The 15808-nt window shown below is 35.6% G+C and overlaps 1 protein-coding gene across 1 annotated transcript; it reads left to right on the forward strand.

Annotated features, from left to right (window-relative positions):
- Positions 1-13023: 13023 nt before the first annotated feature.
- LOC136218005 (small ribosomal subunit protein bS16m/bS16c-like) lies at positions 13024-14736 on the forward strand. Its single transcript, XM_066004725.1, has 3 exons — positions 13024-13233; positions 13326-13374; positions 14364-14736. The coding sequence occupies exons 1-3, from the start codon at positions 13101-13103 to the stop codon at positions 14515-14517; spliced, it is 336 nt and encodes a 111-aa protein (XP_065860797.1). The 5' UTR covers positions 13024-13100; the 3' UTR covers positions 14518-14736.
- Positions 14737-15808: the final 1072 nt, after the last annotated feature.

A 15808-nucleotide genomic window follows, 5' to 3' on the forward strand; every position in this document is an offset into this window, starting at 1 on the left:
GAAAGAACATCAACAATTCTACTAAAATTCAAGACATAGAGATGTTGGTTGGAACAAGTTGGCCCTTTGAAGTTCTTATGAAAGAACCTAAAATTTCAAAAAACAAAGGAACTGGGATTCATGTTACAAATAGTGAGAAAAGATTGAAGGGAGAAAAAGAGAAAGCAATTGAACAAACACAAAAAAAACAAAGGATGTCAAAGGTTGTAATCAATTGTGCCACTACGACATTAGAAACTGTCCAGAAAAAGCAAAGAAATAAGGTAAATTCCCTATGTCTAAACTTTCTTTAATCTAGCAGTATATTTTCTTATTTGACTTCATTTTGAAAACCTGTGTTTTAATTTCAAACAACATGTGTTTACATTAACAATATATGAACATCAATAATATATAGCAGTATAAAAAAAGGTAACTTCTAGGAAAAATAAGTAAAAACATAACAAAATTATATCATTAAATAAAAAAAACATAAACATAAAAAACATACAAACATAAAAATAAAAACAATTGTTCACAATAAAAAAAACATTAAAGAAAATCATTATCATGACCCATAACATCATTGTTATATTTCTTAATCTGGTCCTTCAGATTCATCTTCACTTCCTCCAGCTCCTCTTTCAACTCCGCTTTCTCCTCCACTCAATGAAAGACATCATTGAGTCACAAAATAAAGACATGAAAGCCTTCATGCCCTTCAGCTTGTTTATGATGTCGTCAATATCCCCTTCCATAAAAGTTTCCTCCATATCTTCAATAACTTTAAATAGCTCATCAGGAATTTCACTATCTGCTTTAGGTACTAAATGTTCAACAGGAGAAGAAGACCTCGTTCTCTTAAACGAACTCGAACTGCTTCCTGACATCTTTGTTTCAATTCAACTTCTATTAAAAAAATACGATCAATAAAGAGAGCAATACTATTTATAGAATTTTATTTAGTCTCTTCAACTTCCTAATGTCAAACACGCTTTCTTTCATTCAAATGATTATCTATTGGGAAACTCAGCAGCTTTAATTTATTGAGTCTCTTCAAATTCTACTTTTCCTGCAATGAAACACGGCTTTTCATTCAAAATAAATGTATATTGGGAATCTCAACAGTATTAAGATTATTACGTATATCAAATTTTTTATTAAATGCAAACTAAAATAAATCTGTGAATCAGTCTCTTAAACTATTGATATTATTTCCTATATTAATTGAAATTTAAGTACTAATAAATTATCAGAATCAATAATTATTTCCTCATTTATTTATTATTGCAAAGGGGATGAATTAAAATCAGATTAAAATAAATCTGTATTCATTTTATTAACAATTAAAACTTTAATGAAACATATACCATGTATTATTTATATTCAAACAAACAGTGATTACTTATTGATCCATTATTACTGAAACAAATGTAACTATATCATTTCATTTTCTATTTTACAAGATGAATCCTCAAAAGCAAACTTACTGATCAATTGGATATACTCTTATATTCTTCCAACGGTATACATAATTTGTTCCATTCCATGAACTGTATTGTTCAATCCGAATACATATGTTGTTCCGGAATAAATATTACATTGTTCCATCAGAAATAGTTACATTCTTTTTATTTACTTTAATGTGATCTAAACTCATTTCCCATTCCAACATAATTAGTACTATGTTCCAACACAATTTGTTTAATAAAATGATGTTTATTAAATGGATAATGTATATAAAGTGGTTGTGAGTATGAACCATTGGATATGCTCTTATATTGATCCAAATGTATACATAAATTGTACAAATTGTTTAATATAACTATATCATTTGTTCCAACTTAATGTACCATTAAGTGGTTGTGAGTATTGAAAAAGGCTGTAGACTGAATTCTACCAAATTGTACCACTTGTTCCATGTAATTATATCATTTGTTCCGAATGAATGTACCATTTGTTCCATTCCATGAACTGTATTGTTCAATCCGAATACATATGTTGTTTCGGAATAAATATTACATTGTTCCATCAGAAATAGTTACATTCTTTTTATTTACTTTAATGTGATCTAAACTCATTTCCCATTCCAACATAATTAGTACTATGTTCCAACACAATTTGTTTAATAAAATGATGTTTATTAAATGGATGATGTATATAAAGTGGTTGTGAGTATGAACCATTGGATATGCTCTTATATTGATCCAAAGGTATACATAAATTGTACAAATTGTTTAATATAACTATATCATTTGTTCCAACTTAATGTACCATTAAGTGGTTGTGAGTATTGAAAAAGGCTGTGGACTGAATTCTACCAAATTGTACCACTTGTTCCATGTAATTATATAATTTGTTCCGAATGAATGTACCATTTGTTCCAATTAAATGTAACATCTGTTCCGAATGAATTATATCTGCTATATATTGAATATATTGACATCTGTTAAGAATAAACAAATATAATTTGAAAAACCTTTTTAAATATAAAATTTTATATACAAATTCTAAGGTATATTTACAAATTCTAAAATATATTTACAAATTTAAGATACAAATATGCTATTCTAAATTTAGTCCAGCTCCAACAACTCATTCTTTTGACTTCTTATCAATTTCTTTAATAAGCTGATTTATTGGATTCAAAAGAATGCTCCAACATATACCTTAGAATTCTTTGTCAATCCAATATTCCACTCCTTCACACTCTGACCCATGTATGTTTCCATATGCTTCAAAAGAAAAATACCACAATCATTGTGGTTATTGTTGCTTCTCTACTTCATCTTCAGGATTTGCACTTTGTATGAACACATTTGTTTTATTGAAGAAGCATCATTTTTGAAAACAAAATGAGCATAGGATTTTAACTACAACAAACAAATCAGAAAATATGTTATCACATATACAAAAAAACCAAAGAATGAAGTAAATCATGTTACAACTACCAATTGTTCTGGGCAATCCTCATACTTATCAGCACGACTGATTCTTCGAGAGAGTGTACTATTATCCAATATTTCAACAGTCTTTGAAAGATTGTTGACAACAATCAGATAAAAATGTGCATGGGAAATAACAGGGAAAAACACCTAATAAACACCAAAATACATTAGTATCTCAATACATTTTACAGTATTCAACTACTGCTGTTCCACCATAAAACTTACCAATTCAACATCAGCCAAGTTTTTAAAATTGAAAAAAGAAAGTTCAGTCTGAAGCCTTTCCTTAAAATTATGTTCTTTTGATCTACTAGCTCCAGAAAACAGAAGATTCTACAAAATAATCAAAACAACATTTAGCACAACAATTATTTACAAAATGAAAACAAAAAACAAACTTACAAAGTTAAGAAACATACAAAAGCATATGTTCTGAAAAAAATCTTTTCAGTTTTCCATTATATTTCTTCAATTCTTCAGTGTTCAAAATTGAACTCCAAGCATCCACAATATTATTGACAATATGATCATTGCCAGACAGTGATGAAATCTCCTGTTTATCAATAAAGGTTTGTCCATCACTGAAAAATACATCACTTCAAAACAAGGAAAAAAATTATCAGTATATGCCAAAATAACATATAAATTCATATAACAAACATAACTTCAACTTCTTACCTGCTTAAACCAAGACTCAGTGCAAATTCAACAATCCTCCTTTTACGACTATCCATGTTCTCCATCAACTTTGGATGCCGAGAAATAAATGGAGAACGAAGGTACTTAGATTCCTTAACAGTCCTCCTTACACGACCTCCTCCACCATTTTCATTATCAATACCATATCTCAAAATAATTTCTCCCAAATCTTGACGTAATTCATTCATCACATCTATATCGTAAGCTGACCTCCTAGCATACTTATCCCACTAAAAAACATATCACAATTAAAATCATGCATCAAAACTATAACTTCAACATGTCATATATTAAAACTAATTGTTCCAAGAATAAACACCAATTGTTCAAAGAAGAAACACCAATTGTTCAAAGATTAAACACTTACAATATTATCAATGTTCAACACTTTCTCAGACACTATATCATGCATGTACTTCATTACATAATAACCACAGCTTTTGGTATCTGTCTGAGATGGAATATTTTGCAAAATAAAATACAAACAACTTAAAAACAATAAAACAAAAATACACAAATATACATACAAATTAAACACGTACCACAGGGCAAATCCATTTTACCAAAAACTTCTCATGATAAAAAGAAATAATAGATCTGCAAAACAAATTCATATATATGTCAAACTATTGCATTCAAAAAATAAAATACATTATAAAAAATCATTTGATTATTAAACATACTCATCAACAACATATCTCTATTGATCATTTTCCAAGCCCAAACGAGATTTCAATGGATCAAAAGAAAAACATGTTTCCCCTCAAGATCAACGACAGTCAAAGTCCAATGTACCTGAAGAAACAAACACATTAGTAAAACTATAATACATTATTAACCAAATAAAATAAATCATCAGTATAGACAAATAATGCATACTGTTTGTTTCGCGGTATCAGATACAAACATTTATTGCCGGACTGTTCATATCTCTCTGTCAAAAACTTGATCTTCTCCCCAATCGTATTAACTCTTTCAAAATGATTAGTTATGTTTGGATTAACAAGGGAGAAGGTGGTATCCAATCTATCATTATTTACAATCACATCATAAAGGTGCCTGTACAAAACACATACGAAACATATACAGTAAACATGCCATTTAAAAAAAATAAAACAATATAATCACTAATACAAACATGGAATTATAGATAAAAAAAATACATCATGTAATACAAAATTGGGCCACACCCTATTGGAGCTAGATCAACCAATTCACGAATATCCCTCCTCAATAACTGCTTTCACCGGATGACCAAAAATGTAATCTTCAAACGTGGTAAAAACTGTCCTCCCATGACATAAATAATTGTTAGCCCATCTACACATATCGGCAAATTCATCTGGAACATTTCCAGGCAAAGACTCCAAGTCTATATCATCATCATCATCAGAATCAGACATCTCTGTCTCAATTGCATCATCGATATCACTGGTGAAAATATTAAACAACTCAAATATATAACAAAAAAAAAATTGTTCCACACATATACAAGAAAGGTTCCAAAAAACTGAACCATTTGTTCAACAAATAATAACTTACACAATTTCATCAGTACAATCAACAACCTCATCCCCTTGATCTTCATTAACACAAACTAAAGCACCAGCCCCAGAAACTATATCAGCAGTCCTACAAAAAAAACATCAATTAATCCACAAATATTAATTGAGATGTTCCAAAACAAAAAACAGGAATTATTCAAACATAATAAATTACATTTCAGATGAAACAGGTTGATCAGCTAAAGACTGGCTTAACAACTCAAATTGAGGAGCAGAATTCATCTTTATTTTTAATCTCAGACCTTCAGATGACCCTACTTTCCCTCTAACTTTCTTCACTACTCCTCTCTTCTTCTTCTTCTTATTCTTCTCCTTCTCTGCTCCTCCTCTCTTTTTCTAAACCTTCAGTTATCTTTCTCTGTACCTGCTTGTTATATTCTTCATTAACAGCATTATATTCTTTCCAAAAGCCAGGCGGATTAAAAAAATCATTATCCTCATCAGATTCTTTAAATAATCTTCCCGAATGCTCATTTGCTGGCATTCGCTCGGAACGATGGCTCATCCTCTCTTCCTTACTCACTCTGTACTTAGTAAAAATGTTTTCAACAAATGTATTCATCCGTACAAGTAAGTCATTCTCCTCAAACATATTCTCAGCTTCATCCACCAACATAAACATCTCAGTTACAGCATTAGCTAATTTCTTAGCCACTGATTTAAACCTGATAGTGAATTCCTGCATTTATAAAAACACTATTTACTAATTTATCAAAATGAAACACAATCTTCTATATTAAAGAAAAACACAGATGCATACCATGAAGTAAATGGGACAGCCAGAAACTCCTTCTTGAGTATCTTCTTCTTCTCCTTCTTCTACATGCTTCTTCTTCTTCTCTTCTTCTCTCTTCTTCTTCTTCTTACCTTCAACATTAGGGCCTTCACATTCTACCTCTGCTTCAGATTTCACTAATCTCTTCAATACAATTCCCTTGCCAAAACCACTGGCTTTTTCCAACTTAATTCTTTCAGAGATTAGAACATTATTCCACACAGAGGTTAGTGGAAAGGAACGTGGCCTCAAATCAACCCCACGTTGCAAACGATCAAAATAACATATCTACAATAAAAAAATGAGAAAAACAAATTATAAGCAAATACATAAATTATTCAAAATAAATTCCAACATATTAAAACAATTACCAGTATAAATGGAAGAGGGCCTGTGAAAAAATATGGCTTAGAATCGTTCTGGAAAGAACGAACAGAATCTAAAAGATGCTTAAAACTAAACCGGCACCAATCCAACTTTGAAATTTCAGTCACATTCATGCAACTGAATAAAAACTTATTGTACAACGCCCTATTCTTGGTTGAACGAATGCAAGAATTGACAACAATAACAATGAAGTTCCAAATGAACTCATCACAAACATCCACTTCCAACAGATTTTTCAGCCTATAAAGCACATCTTTATCCTTAGGACTGCCACTACTTAGACCAAAAGACTTCCTCCAAGTCTCTAAAAAATTACACCAACTATCCCCACTGTTACTATCCGCTTCCTTAATTTCCTTTCCTCCATATGGTAGGCCATAAACACAATGGAAATCCTCTTCACTCAAATCAATCCGGTCATTACCAGGAAGAATAAAACAGCATCTGTCAGGATCGACAGAAGCCACAACCTTGCCACAAAACATTCCATTGAGCTTCCCAATATCCAGACACAAAAAACCACCAAACCCTATCTTCCTAATGGCAGCTTTGTGTGTCTCTGGCATAGTTTTAACAAACTTAATAAATGTTGTTGGACGCACCCTCTGATTCAATAATACACCAGATAAATCTTGCTCCATAACAGAATAGCAACTATCCTTCTTCAAAATCCTTCTTTCACAATCACGGTTCACAGATCTAGAAGAACCAACTCCTTTCACAACCTCAACCTTATTCCTCTTCAATCTAGAACCACCAGATACTTTCACAACCTCAACCTTCTTCATCTTCAACCTAGAAGAACCATCTCCCTTCAAATTAACTCCAACTTTTCTTTTCTTTCCAACACAACCAAAAACAACATATTCATCATCTTCTTGTTCTTCAGATGGTGTACTCGCACTGATAACAAAATCAGGATCATTCATATTATCACGAGCATCAGAAGAACTTTCATCGGCATCAGAACAACTTTCTACGTCCTTCAAAGCATCAGAAGAACTTTCATTATATGCAAACTGAGGGTGATTGCAACGTCATTACACATGTGTTTATGGCACATCCAGAATCAGTAGATTTATTCAGGACTTATCACTGGTACATCGGCATTGATTCAACGTACAAAACCAACAAGTACAAAATGCCATTTGTTGAAATTGTTGGGATGACGCCTTGCAATAACAATTTCAAGATCACATATGCCATCATTAAAGATGAGACTGAAGGAAGTTACCGTTGGGTCCTGCAGCGGCTGAGGGTTTTGATTGGATTTGATCTCAACCCGACTGTTATCGTCAGTGATAGGGAGTTGGGGTTGTTGAAATCGATTCTGGAGGTTTTCCCACATACAACACATTTGCTATGCACCTGGCATATAAATAAGGATGTAGAAGATTGGGCGTACAAAATTATGGGAGACAAATCAATTGCCGATAAATTCAAGAATGGAAAATGGAGAACATTAATTGAATCTTTATCCATTGCGGAGTACGAGGAAAATCTGGGCAAGATGCAGGATTCGATGAGCAGGTACCAAACTCTTATCTCGTACGTTGAGGAGACGTGGTTGGTGTATAAGGAGAAGTTTGTTGTTGCATGGACAAAAAATTTCTTACATTTTGGCAACACAACCACTTGTCGTGTGGAGAGCGAACATGCGAGTCTAAAGCAATGGCTCAATACAGCCACAGGATCGCTGGATACGGTATGGCAGAAGGTTCATAAGCAGATAGAAGCCCAGACAACTAATATCAGGTATTTTCAATAGGTTCTATTGGAAGATGTTTGTATTCTTATCATGTATTTGTAAATCTCAGTCAACTGATAGTATGTTTATGTTCTTATTAGGTACATGCTTGAGCAGTCCAGGCTTCGTAAAGGAGTCTTTTACTCTGGATTCCCCTTTAACTACCTGGTATGCAAAGTCTCACACTACTGCATGCAACTGATCAATGTTGAGTTAGCTCGCATGAGAAGTTTAAGCCATGAAGTGAATGCGCGTTGTGGATGTGTATTGAGAACCTCTCATCAGATAACATGTGCATGCGAGATCAAACAAGCTTATGAGTCTGGCGATATGATCAGTGTTGAGAGGGTTCATGTGTTCTGGAGAACACTTTTGATTAATTATGGTCAGACTCATGAAACTGAAGGGTGTCATGATCAGACAGAGGATCAGAGATATTTTAAATCCTTAGTCGACCAGGTCTCTAAAGGTGACCCAGCCTTGCTGCGAAACATTTCAATACTTATACATGATCAACTACACCCTGATCAAGCACATTACACCGAACCTGATGTGAAAATTAACGTTCGAGGACGACCGAAGGCGGGTAAATCTACAAAACGTATGCCTAGTGCCTGGGAGTACAACGAAACTCAGCGTGGACGTGCTCGTTCTAGTAGTTCATCTATGAGCCGTGGTAGAAGTGGTAGGAAAAGCTCTTCATCATCTGTCCATAATTTTGCATCCTCAGGTAATACAGTTTTGCAATATCTAATTCATTTACACTTAACATAAGTTATGTGCGGTTTACAATATCTTATTTCACTCAATGCAGATGGAAATACGTATGAAGTTAATGATTTCGTTCATTCTGACAAAATAATTGGGATCATTAAGCCCTACGTTGAAACATATTGCGACGTAGTCGGTGATGGAAATTATGGCTTCCGTGTTGTTTCTTCCTACATTTTTGGCACCGAAGAGAAGTGGCAATCAGTTAGGCATCACCTTAGGAATAAAGTAATTGTTAACCGTTTTCGGTATGAATCTGTGTTAATTGATGGTGTTGATGCAGCAATTAATAGAATCAGTTGGGACGGTGGAGCTTGTTCGCAGGAGCATTGGATGCTTGCTTATGATGACTTGTTTCTGATTGCTACATTGTACAATGCTGCTGTAATGTTTTTCGGTTACCTGGGTGGAAATAACTCTAGTTTTTGTGGTACTGTTTTACTAGTGTATGCCCCTTCCACTGCTACAAGACCAGAACGAGAGATCTGCATAGCTCATTTGGCTACGCACTGTTGCCACTATATTCGTTTAAATTTATCTCCTAATTTTCCAGTCCCTCATGTACTAGAATGGTGGAAACAACACCATGAACGTAGCGTTGGAGGGTGGGATCGCATTTATGCAGCTAGGACAGCACAATGGACAAGACTGGTTCAACTTAGATCCAGTTAGGTTTATATGCGTTACAGGTTGGTTCTGATTGATTCTGGATAACAAACAGTTGCTGTTTTGATTCAGTTTTGTTCAGTCGAGTTACAGGTTGTGTCTGTATTAGGTCTGTATTGATTCTGTATTGATTCAGTTAGGTTTATATGCGTTGCAGGTTGATTCTGATTGATTCTGGATAACTAATAGTTGCTGTTTTGATTCAGTTTTGTTCAGTCGAGTTACAGGTTGTGTCTGTATTAGGTCTGTATTGATTCAGTTAGGTTTATATGCGTTACAGGTTGATTCTGATTGATTCTGGATAACAAATGGTAATAAACAACGTACTTATAACATTAAAGTACTAAAATACAAAGTACATATTAAAGATATTATCCGAATGCCAACGACAATATACTTATAATAAAAAGTACTAAAAATACAACCACAAATCACTTGGCCGAATTCCAAGCATCCAAAATCTGGTCGTACGACTGTTGCCACTCAGCCGCAACATCCTCATCAAGAAGGTTCATCGCGGCCAATGCACCTTCTCCCCAGTTAGCCCAGCGGCTAACCCACTAGCAAAAAAAAAAAATAACCCAAAATGAATAAATATCATTTATTTCAATATAATTTGATAATTGTAAATAAATTGATTAAAAATTAAATTACTTACCACTTCGCTATTCGAGCGAGTATGAATAACCGGTCCGGGTGCAGGCATATTCGGTAGTAGCTGAGGGTGTGAATGCAGGTAGTACCACAGCATGTACTGCTCCTCACAGTCCGAAGGAGTCCGTGCAAGAGTGAACCGAGACAATATAAGCATGCCCGCCTCGGGAAACGAGGTCCAAAGATCCTCCGCCATGTCGGCGGGCACTTCTACCCGATACTTCAAGCTAGACCAAGGACGTACGGACTTCAACGGCCTCAAGATCGGTTGGGGTATGGTCTGCACGTAACCTAGTTGGTGAAGGAATCTCCCCGGCATGTACGGCTCGATCACATCCCTGTAACGTATCCATCCGGCGTATATCGTCCTAGGGGTATGCGTAATGACATCAGGACCATACGGCATACACATCACCTACAGACGTATACAACAACATTAACATACAAATAATACAAGTAAATGAATTTGGTTTATTCAATTAAATTGAAATTGTACCTCATCAATAGTCAATCTATCAAGCCGGACGCGATATGATCTCAGTCGATCCCCACTCTTCTCCAACAGTATAGATGGCCATATGCAAGCCCTTGGCATCGCTGGACCCAATGTGACTCCCTCCCGCTGAGGCCTGAAGCACGGGAAGTACTCATAAATCCATGCCTGAAGCAGTGTCAGACAACCCGTGATCTACCCGCAGTCTCTTCTGCTAGCAAAACCTAGATGACGGTATAGATATGCTAGTGCAGCTGAGTCCCCACGAGAGTCCAATGGCTCTAGATACAAAGTCATGTACCTCCAACAGATAAGAAGGTCGAATGTGGTCCCCACTCTTGTCCACGAACAATGTGCAACCGAGCATCAGAAACGTCCAAGCAGTAGCCTGTGCATCAGGAATCCGATCTCCTTGACAATAATCCAGGACGGAAGCCGCCCGTATACCACCATTACTGTAGTGACCCTTCTGCAACTCCGCCCGAGTCATACCAAACAACTCCATCACACAAGACTGAAGCTCCTCAACACTCGCATCAACAGTCACCATAGCCCCATCGATGGGGATGCGCAAAATCTGCCACACATCATGCAACATAATGCTCATCTCACCAAACGGCATGTGAAATGATGACGTGTCTGGCTGCCACCGCTCCATAAAAGCCGCAATCAGGGGCGCATTGATGTGGCCATACATGATATTGGGTAAATGGGACAATCCAGTTGACTCTATACGCTTCTGGATCTGCTGAGAAGCACCACCGTACCATACACACAGCTTCCCACAATATACTGATCGTGTCTGACACTTGAGGAGGCCCCTATCCTGCCCGCTCCAGATAGCATTGGCAATATGTCCCAGGAAGCTCGGGATCACAAGGCCATCAGATGGACCCCTAGGAACCGAGGTCTTCACGATCCAGTCATCCTCTCCATCACTCCTCGAGCGCTTACTGCTACCTAAAATTACAGTAAACTCATTTATTATATTCGTATATTTTATAATAATCACGAATAAATCACATAATAATAATTAAATTTAAATTTCTCACCCGAAGACGACCCTGCTGTAGAAGCAAAACGTCCGTCACGACCCCTCGGTATGGTCTTAGTAGGTACTCGCACAGAGGATGAACTCTGAGGAGGCATAGAGTCATCTCTGTCCATCTCCACAACATCCGCCATCTCCTCAGGTTGTGCCCTCTGGGCATCCCCCATCAATATCTGCTCTGTCTGTTGCTCCGCCCGTTCCCTCCGGGCAGAGGCAGTCACAACATGTGACCTTGTATGTCTCTGTCCAGAACGGGCCTCAGCAATATCAGCCTGTAAAACCAAAAACATTTTACATATATAAGCAAATAACGCATTTTTATTTAAATATACTCAATTTCTCGTTTTTCAGTTTTTTTAATAATTTGGCATTGCCATAGGCCGGGTCGAACGAAGTTATTTAAAAAAAACAAAATTTCGGGCCCATTTTTGCCTAAACAGAGCGCCGCAACCGTCCGGCTGCTGGGCCGAACGGTTGCGGCGCTCGTGTCGGCCATAGGGCCGACCTGGGCGCCGTGCTCGTTCCACCTTACGATGGAACAGGCAGCGCGCACCGTTCCACCGTAAGGTGGAACGAGCATGCCGTTCGTTCCACCGTACGGTGGAACGAGTGCGCCTATTGTTCCACCGTACGGTGGAACGAGAGCGCCGTTCGTTCCACCACGGGTGGAACGGGCAGTTCGTCCGTTCCACCCGTGGTGGAAACGGCACGGCCCGTCTGTTTAGGCTACATTCATACGGGTTCCGCCTCCGATTCGGAGGTGGAACCCGTGATTTCGGAGTAATTTTTAAAAAAAAAAACCTTACCGGAGCATTCATGAAGCCTTTACCCGCTCCTGACTTTAGCGGCATGTCGTTTTAGGTCGGGTTTTTTGAAAATCCAAAAAGCTAGAGAGGATTTGAGAGTTTTGAGTTTTTGAGTTTAAATTATGAGGATGGAAAAATTGTCAAAAAAGTGCGGTAGAAAGTATAACCTTTGCAGTATATAGCAGTCCACAAAAAAATAACATGTTTCCTCATTAAAAGTATAATAAAGGAAATTATTTATTTTAAATTTTATTTAACCATTGATTTTGATAAAAGAATTAAAGACTCAACCAAAATAAAATTAAAAATTTATATAATTATTTCTGAAAATTTAGCTAATTAGTATAATCTCAAAATGCCTTTTCCCGTATATTTATATACATAATCTTTTTTTTAATCTCATATGGTGTAAAGATAAGGCAAGGGCCCACACAGTAGCAATTATCTTTCTATCCACAAAAGTAAAATATTGTCCACAAAGGCTTGTCTTTTGATGATAAACCCCTAAACTCAACCCCATTGCAGAGGCAGAGGAAATTGTGTAGTTTAGAGCTTTGAAATGGCAGTGAAAATCCGATTGGAGAGATGCGGTTGCAGAAACAGGCCCTTTTATAGAATCGTCGCTGCAGATAGCAAATCTCCTAGAGACGGCAAGCATCTTCAAGTCCTCGGTTTTTATGACCCCTTGGCAGGTCCCCTCTTTTCCTTCCTCTTCAAACTGAATCAATTCCTTTTATCCATTACTTAATTACTCTTCTTTTTATCAATTCCTCATTTCTAACAGCTGATAAAGAGGACAATAAGCATGTCGGCCTCAAATTTGACTTAGTGCAGTAAGCCATTGCTCTTTTCTTCTTTAATTCTGTTTCATTTCGAGCTATTGCTTTTCGGTTTGATGGGAATGTGAAGTTTTGCCCTCATTTGACTCACTCTTTCTGAACTGCTGTCTTGTATCTATCAATTTATGCTTCTAATTGTTCTTTCGTTCAATTTGTTTCTCATTTTCCTTCTTGAGTTTCTTGAGCCTTGTGATGGATTTCTATGCCTTTTTACTCTCTCCCTTTTAAGTTATTTTGACGTACTAATGACTTGATTCTAGTAGATTTATTACATACAAGGATAATGTGTAAATTTGAGACATTTTGGGAAGAGCCATATAACCAATGTTGGCTACAAGCTAAAACACTAGCACAATTTTACTCCTTTTTGAGGGATTTCATTGGAAAATTTGTCATTAATTACTGACAAATTTTGATTTGTTTCCAAAATAGCAAAGTTGAGCTAGTGTTTCTAGCAGGAGGGCAACATTGCACCATTTTGAACCATAGAGATTAATTTACTCTTCTCCAAGTCTTAGGGGAAAATTTAAACCTTATATTCCATTACATGCATAACATAGTGGCTTTCTTGCTAATGGGAGCTTTTCCAATTTTGCTGAAGTTCCCCTACCTGGCCTATTCTTCAATATTTAGAATGAGACCGGCAAAATGAATAAAGTTCAATATTGCTATTTTTTGAAGAATTTTTAGTCGTTTTATCAATTCCTTTCTTTAGTATCTAGTACTTCAATTTTAAGGCTTCCCAGCTTGGAATCAATCGATCAAAGATACATAAACTGAGACCAGATGTGGTCTTTTTCTTCCTTTATTTTTTGAGTAGCAACTTTTCAGTGACTTTTGCTGGATGATTGAGCAGCAGCTAAAATGGAATTGAATTGTTACTAATGCTTGCTTTGTGTTGCCAAGCTTATATTAAGAACTACAAAAGCAAGAAATCAACTTCAATTCGTCTGGTAACCTTTCCTTTCTTCCATGGCCTGCAGGCATTGGCTATCTGTGGGTGCTCAGCCTTCAGACCCTGTGCGGCGCATTCTTATGAGGGCAGGTCTGCTGTCTCCACCATCAATGGTGGTTATGGGAAAGAAAACTGGACCAAGCGCCATAGCTCAAGCTGATGCCGTAACTGGTCCTGTGTAGGATCTATTGCTGTCCATTGCCCTGTAAAACATTTCTGCACTTTTCTCTGTTTTTCATCCATCAAAGAAAAGCTGGTCATGTTTGGAATGGTGGGATAGGGGTGATGGCTAAGAGATGCATATTCAAATCCAAATTCTGTAAGCATGATGAGTATTGACAGAACTCATTGTTTCATATCTTTTTTGTTGTTTAAATGAATTTCAGATTTGTGTTGTTCTAGTTCGTATCTGAATGAAATCTATTTCTTCAAAACATATTGCATGAATTTTGTCAATCTCCTTTTTATCATTCGTTCTTTAGCCTTTAGGCAGTAGTGTTGTGTCCGCATGTTATCACCAGTACATTCAACAAGTAATGTAGTGTACAAAAATTTTCATGGACATAAAAGGACCCTCAAGAAGGAGGACAAAAGAGAGATTTTGACAAATTGCTTTTTTTTTTCCCTATGAATATGTCCACATTTTCTTTTATATATGATTTTGTTTTTTTTTTCATTATGCTTACATATTATCACCAGTTAAATGAGATTTGTAATAAAAAAAATTGGCTTTTTGTTATTATCTGGTATCAAATCTCATTTAACTACATTTGAGATTTTAGTAAAAGAGGAGAGAACAACAAAATCTAAGGAAGCTAGAATAAACTTGGAGGAAAGTGACTAGGCATTAAAAGATATAAAAGAAAAAACTAACTACACGTAGAGCTATGTCAATGTTAGGATCATTGAGACAGTGAATAATCGGGAAGAGGAGTACAAGTAGAATCATTTGGCTAGTACATGTTGTAAAAAATGTTCTAATTGGACGGATAGAGCCTTCGAGGATTGTCGGGATTAGTTGGAGATTAATTATATTTGTATTTTTATATTTTTTATTTGTTAATCAATAAATTGTTATATGAATTCAATTAGAACGTGTACAATAATAATATAAAATTATTAAATATAGAAAAACATGTATATTTGTAATATATATTTTTAAAAATATGCAAATATAACATTTCAACAATAATATCATTGAAACAGCTTAAACAAATAAAATATTATGTTCACAATAATATATCACTCTAAGCTATGAAATAATGCTCTTAAAGTCTTAAATCATATGATGTAAAAGCCATTAGGCACTAGCCGGACGGACATGGCCTTCGATGATTAATCCGTGATTAATCAAGGATTAATCGGATTTATATTTTTTATTTTTTATTTGTTAATTAATAAATTATTATATAAATTCAATTAAATTATGTATTATACTATCTAAAAATTATTAAATATAGAAAAACAGGTATA

This window comes from Euphorbia lathyris, chromosome 2 (genome assembly GCF_963576675.1).
Source record: "Euphorbia lathyris chromosome 2, ddEupLath1.1, whole genome shotgun sequence".
In the NCBI taxonomy this organism is placed as follows: Eukaryota; Viridiplantae; Streptophyta; class Magnoliopsida; order Malpighiales; family Euphorbiaceae; genus Euphorbia; species Euphorbia lathyris.

Coding starts and splice junctions, on each gene's coding strand:
- LOC136218005 (XM_066004725.1), top strand. CDS start 13,101: ATGGCAGTGAAAATCCGATTGGAGAGATGCGGTTGCAGAAACAGGCCC. Junction 13,234..13,325: donor TTTTTATGACCCCTTGGCAG/GTCCCCTCTTTT, acceptor CATTTCTAACAG/CTGATAAAGAGGACAATAAG. Junction 13,375..14,363: donor CTCAAATTTGACTTAGTGCA/GTAAGCCATTGC, acceptor CATGGCCTGCAG/GCATTGGCTATCTGTGGGTG.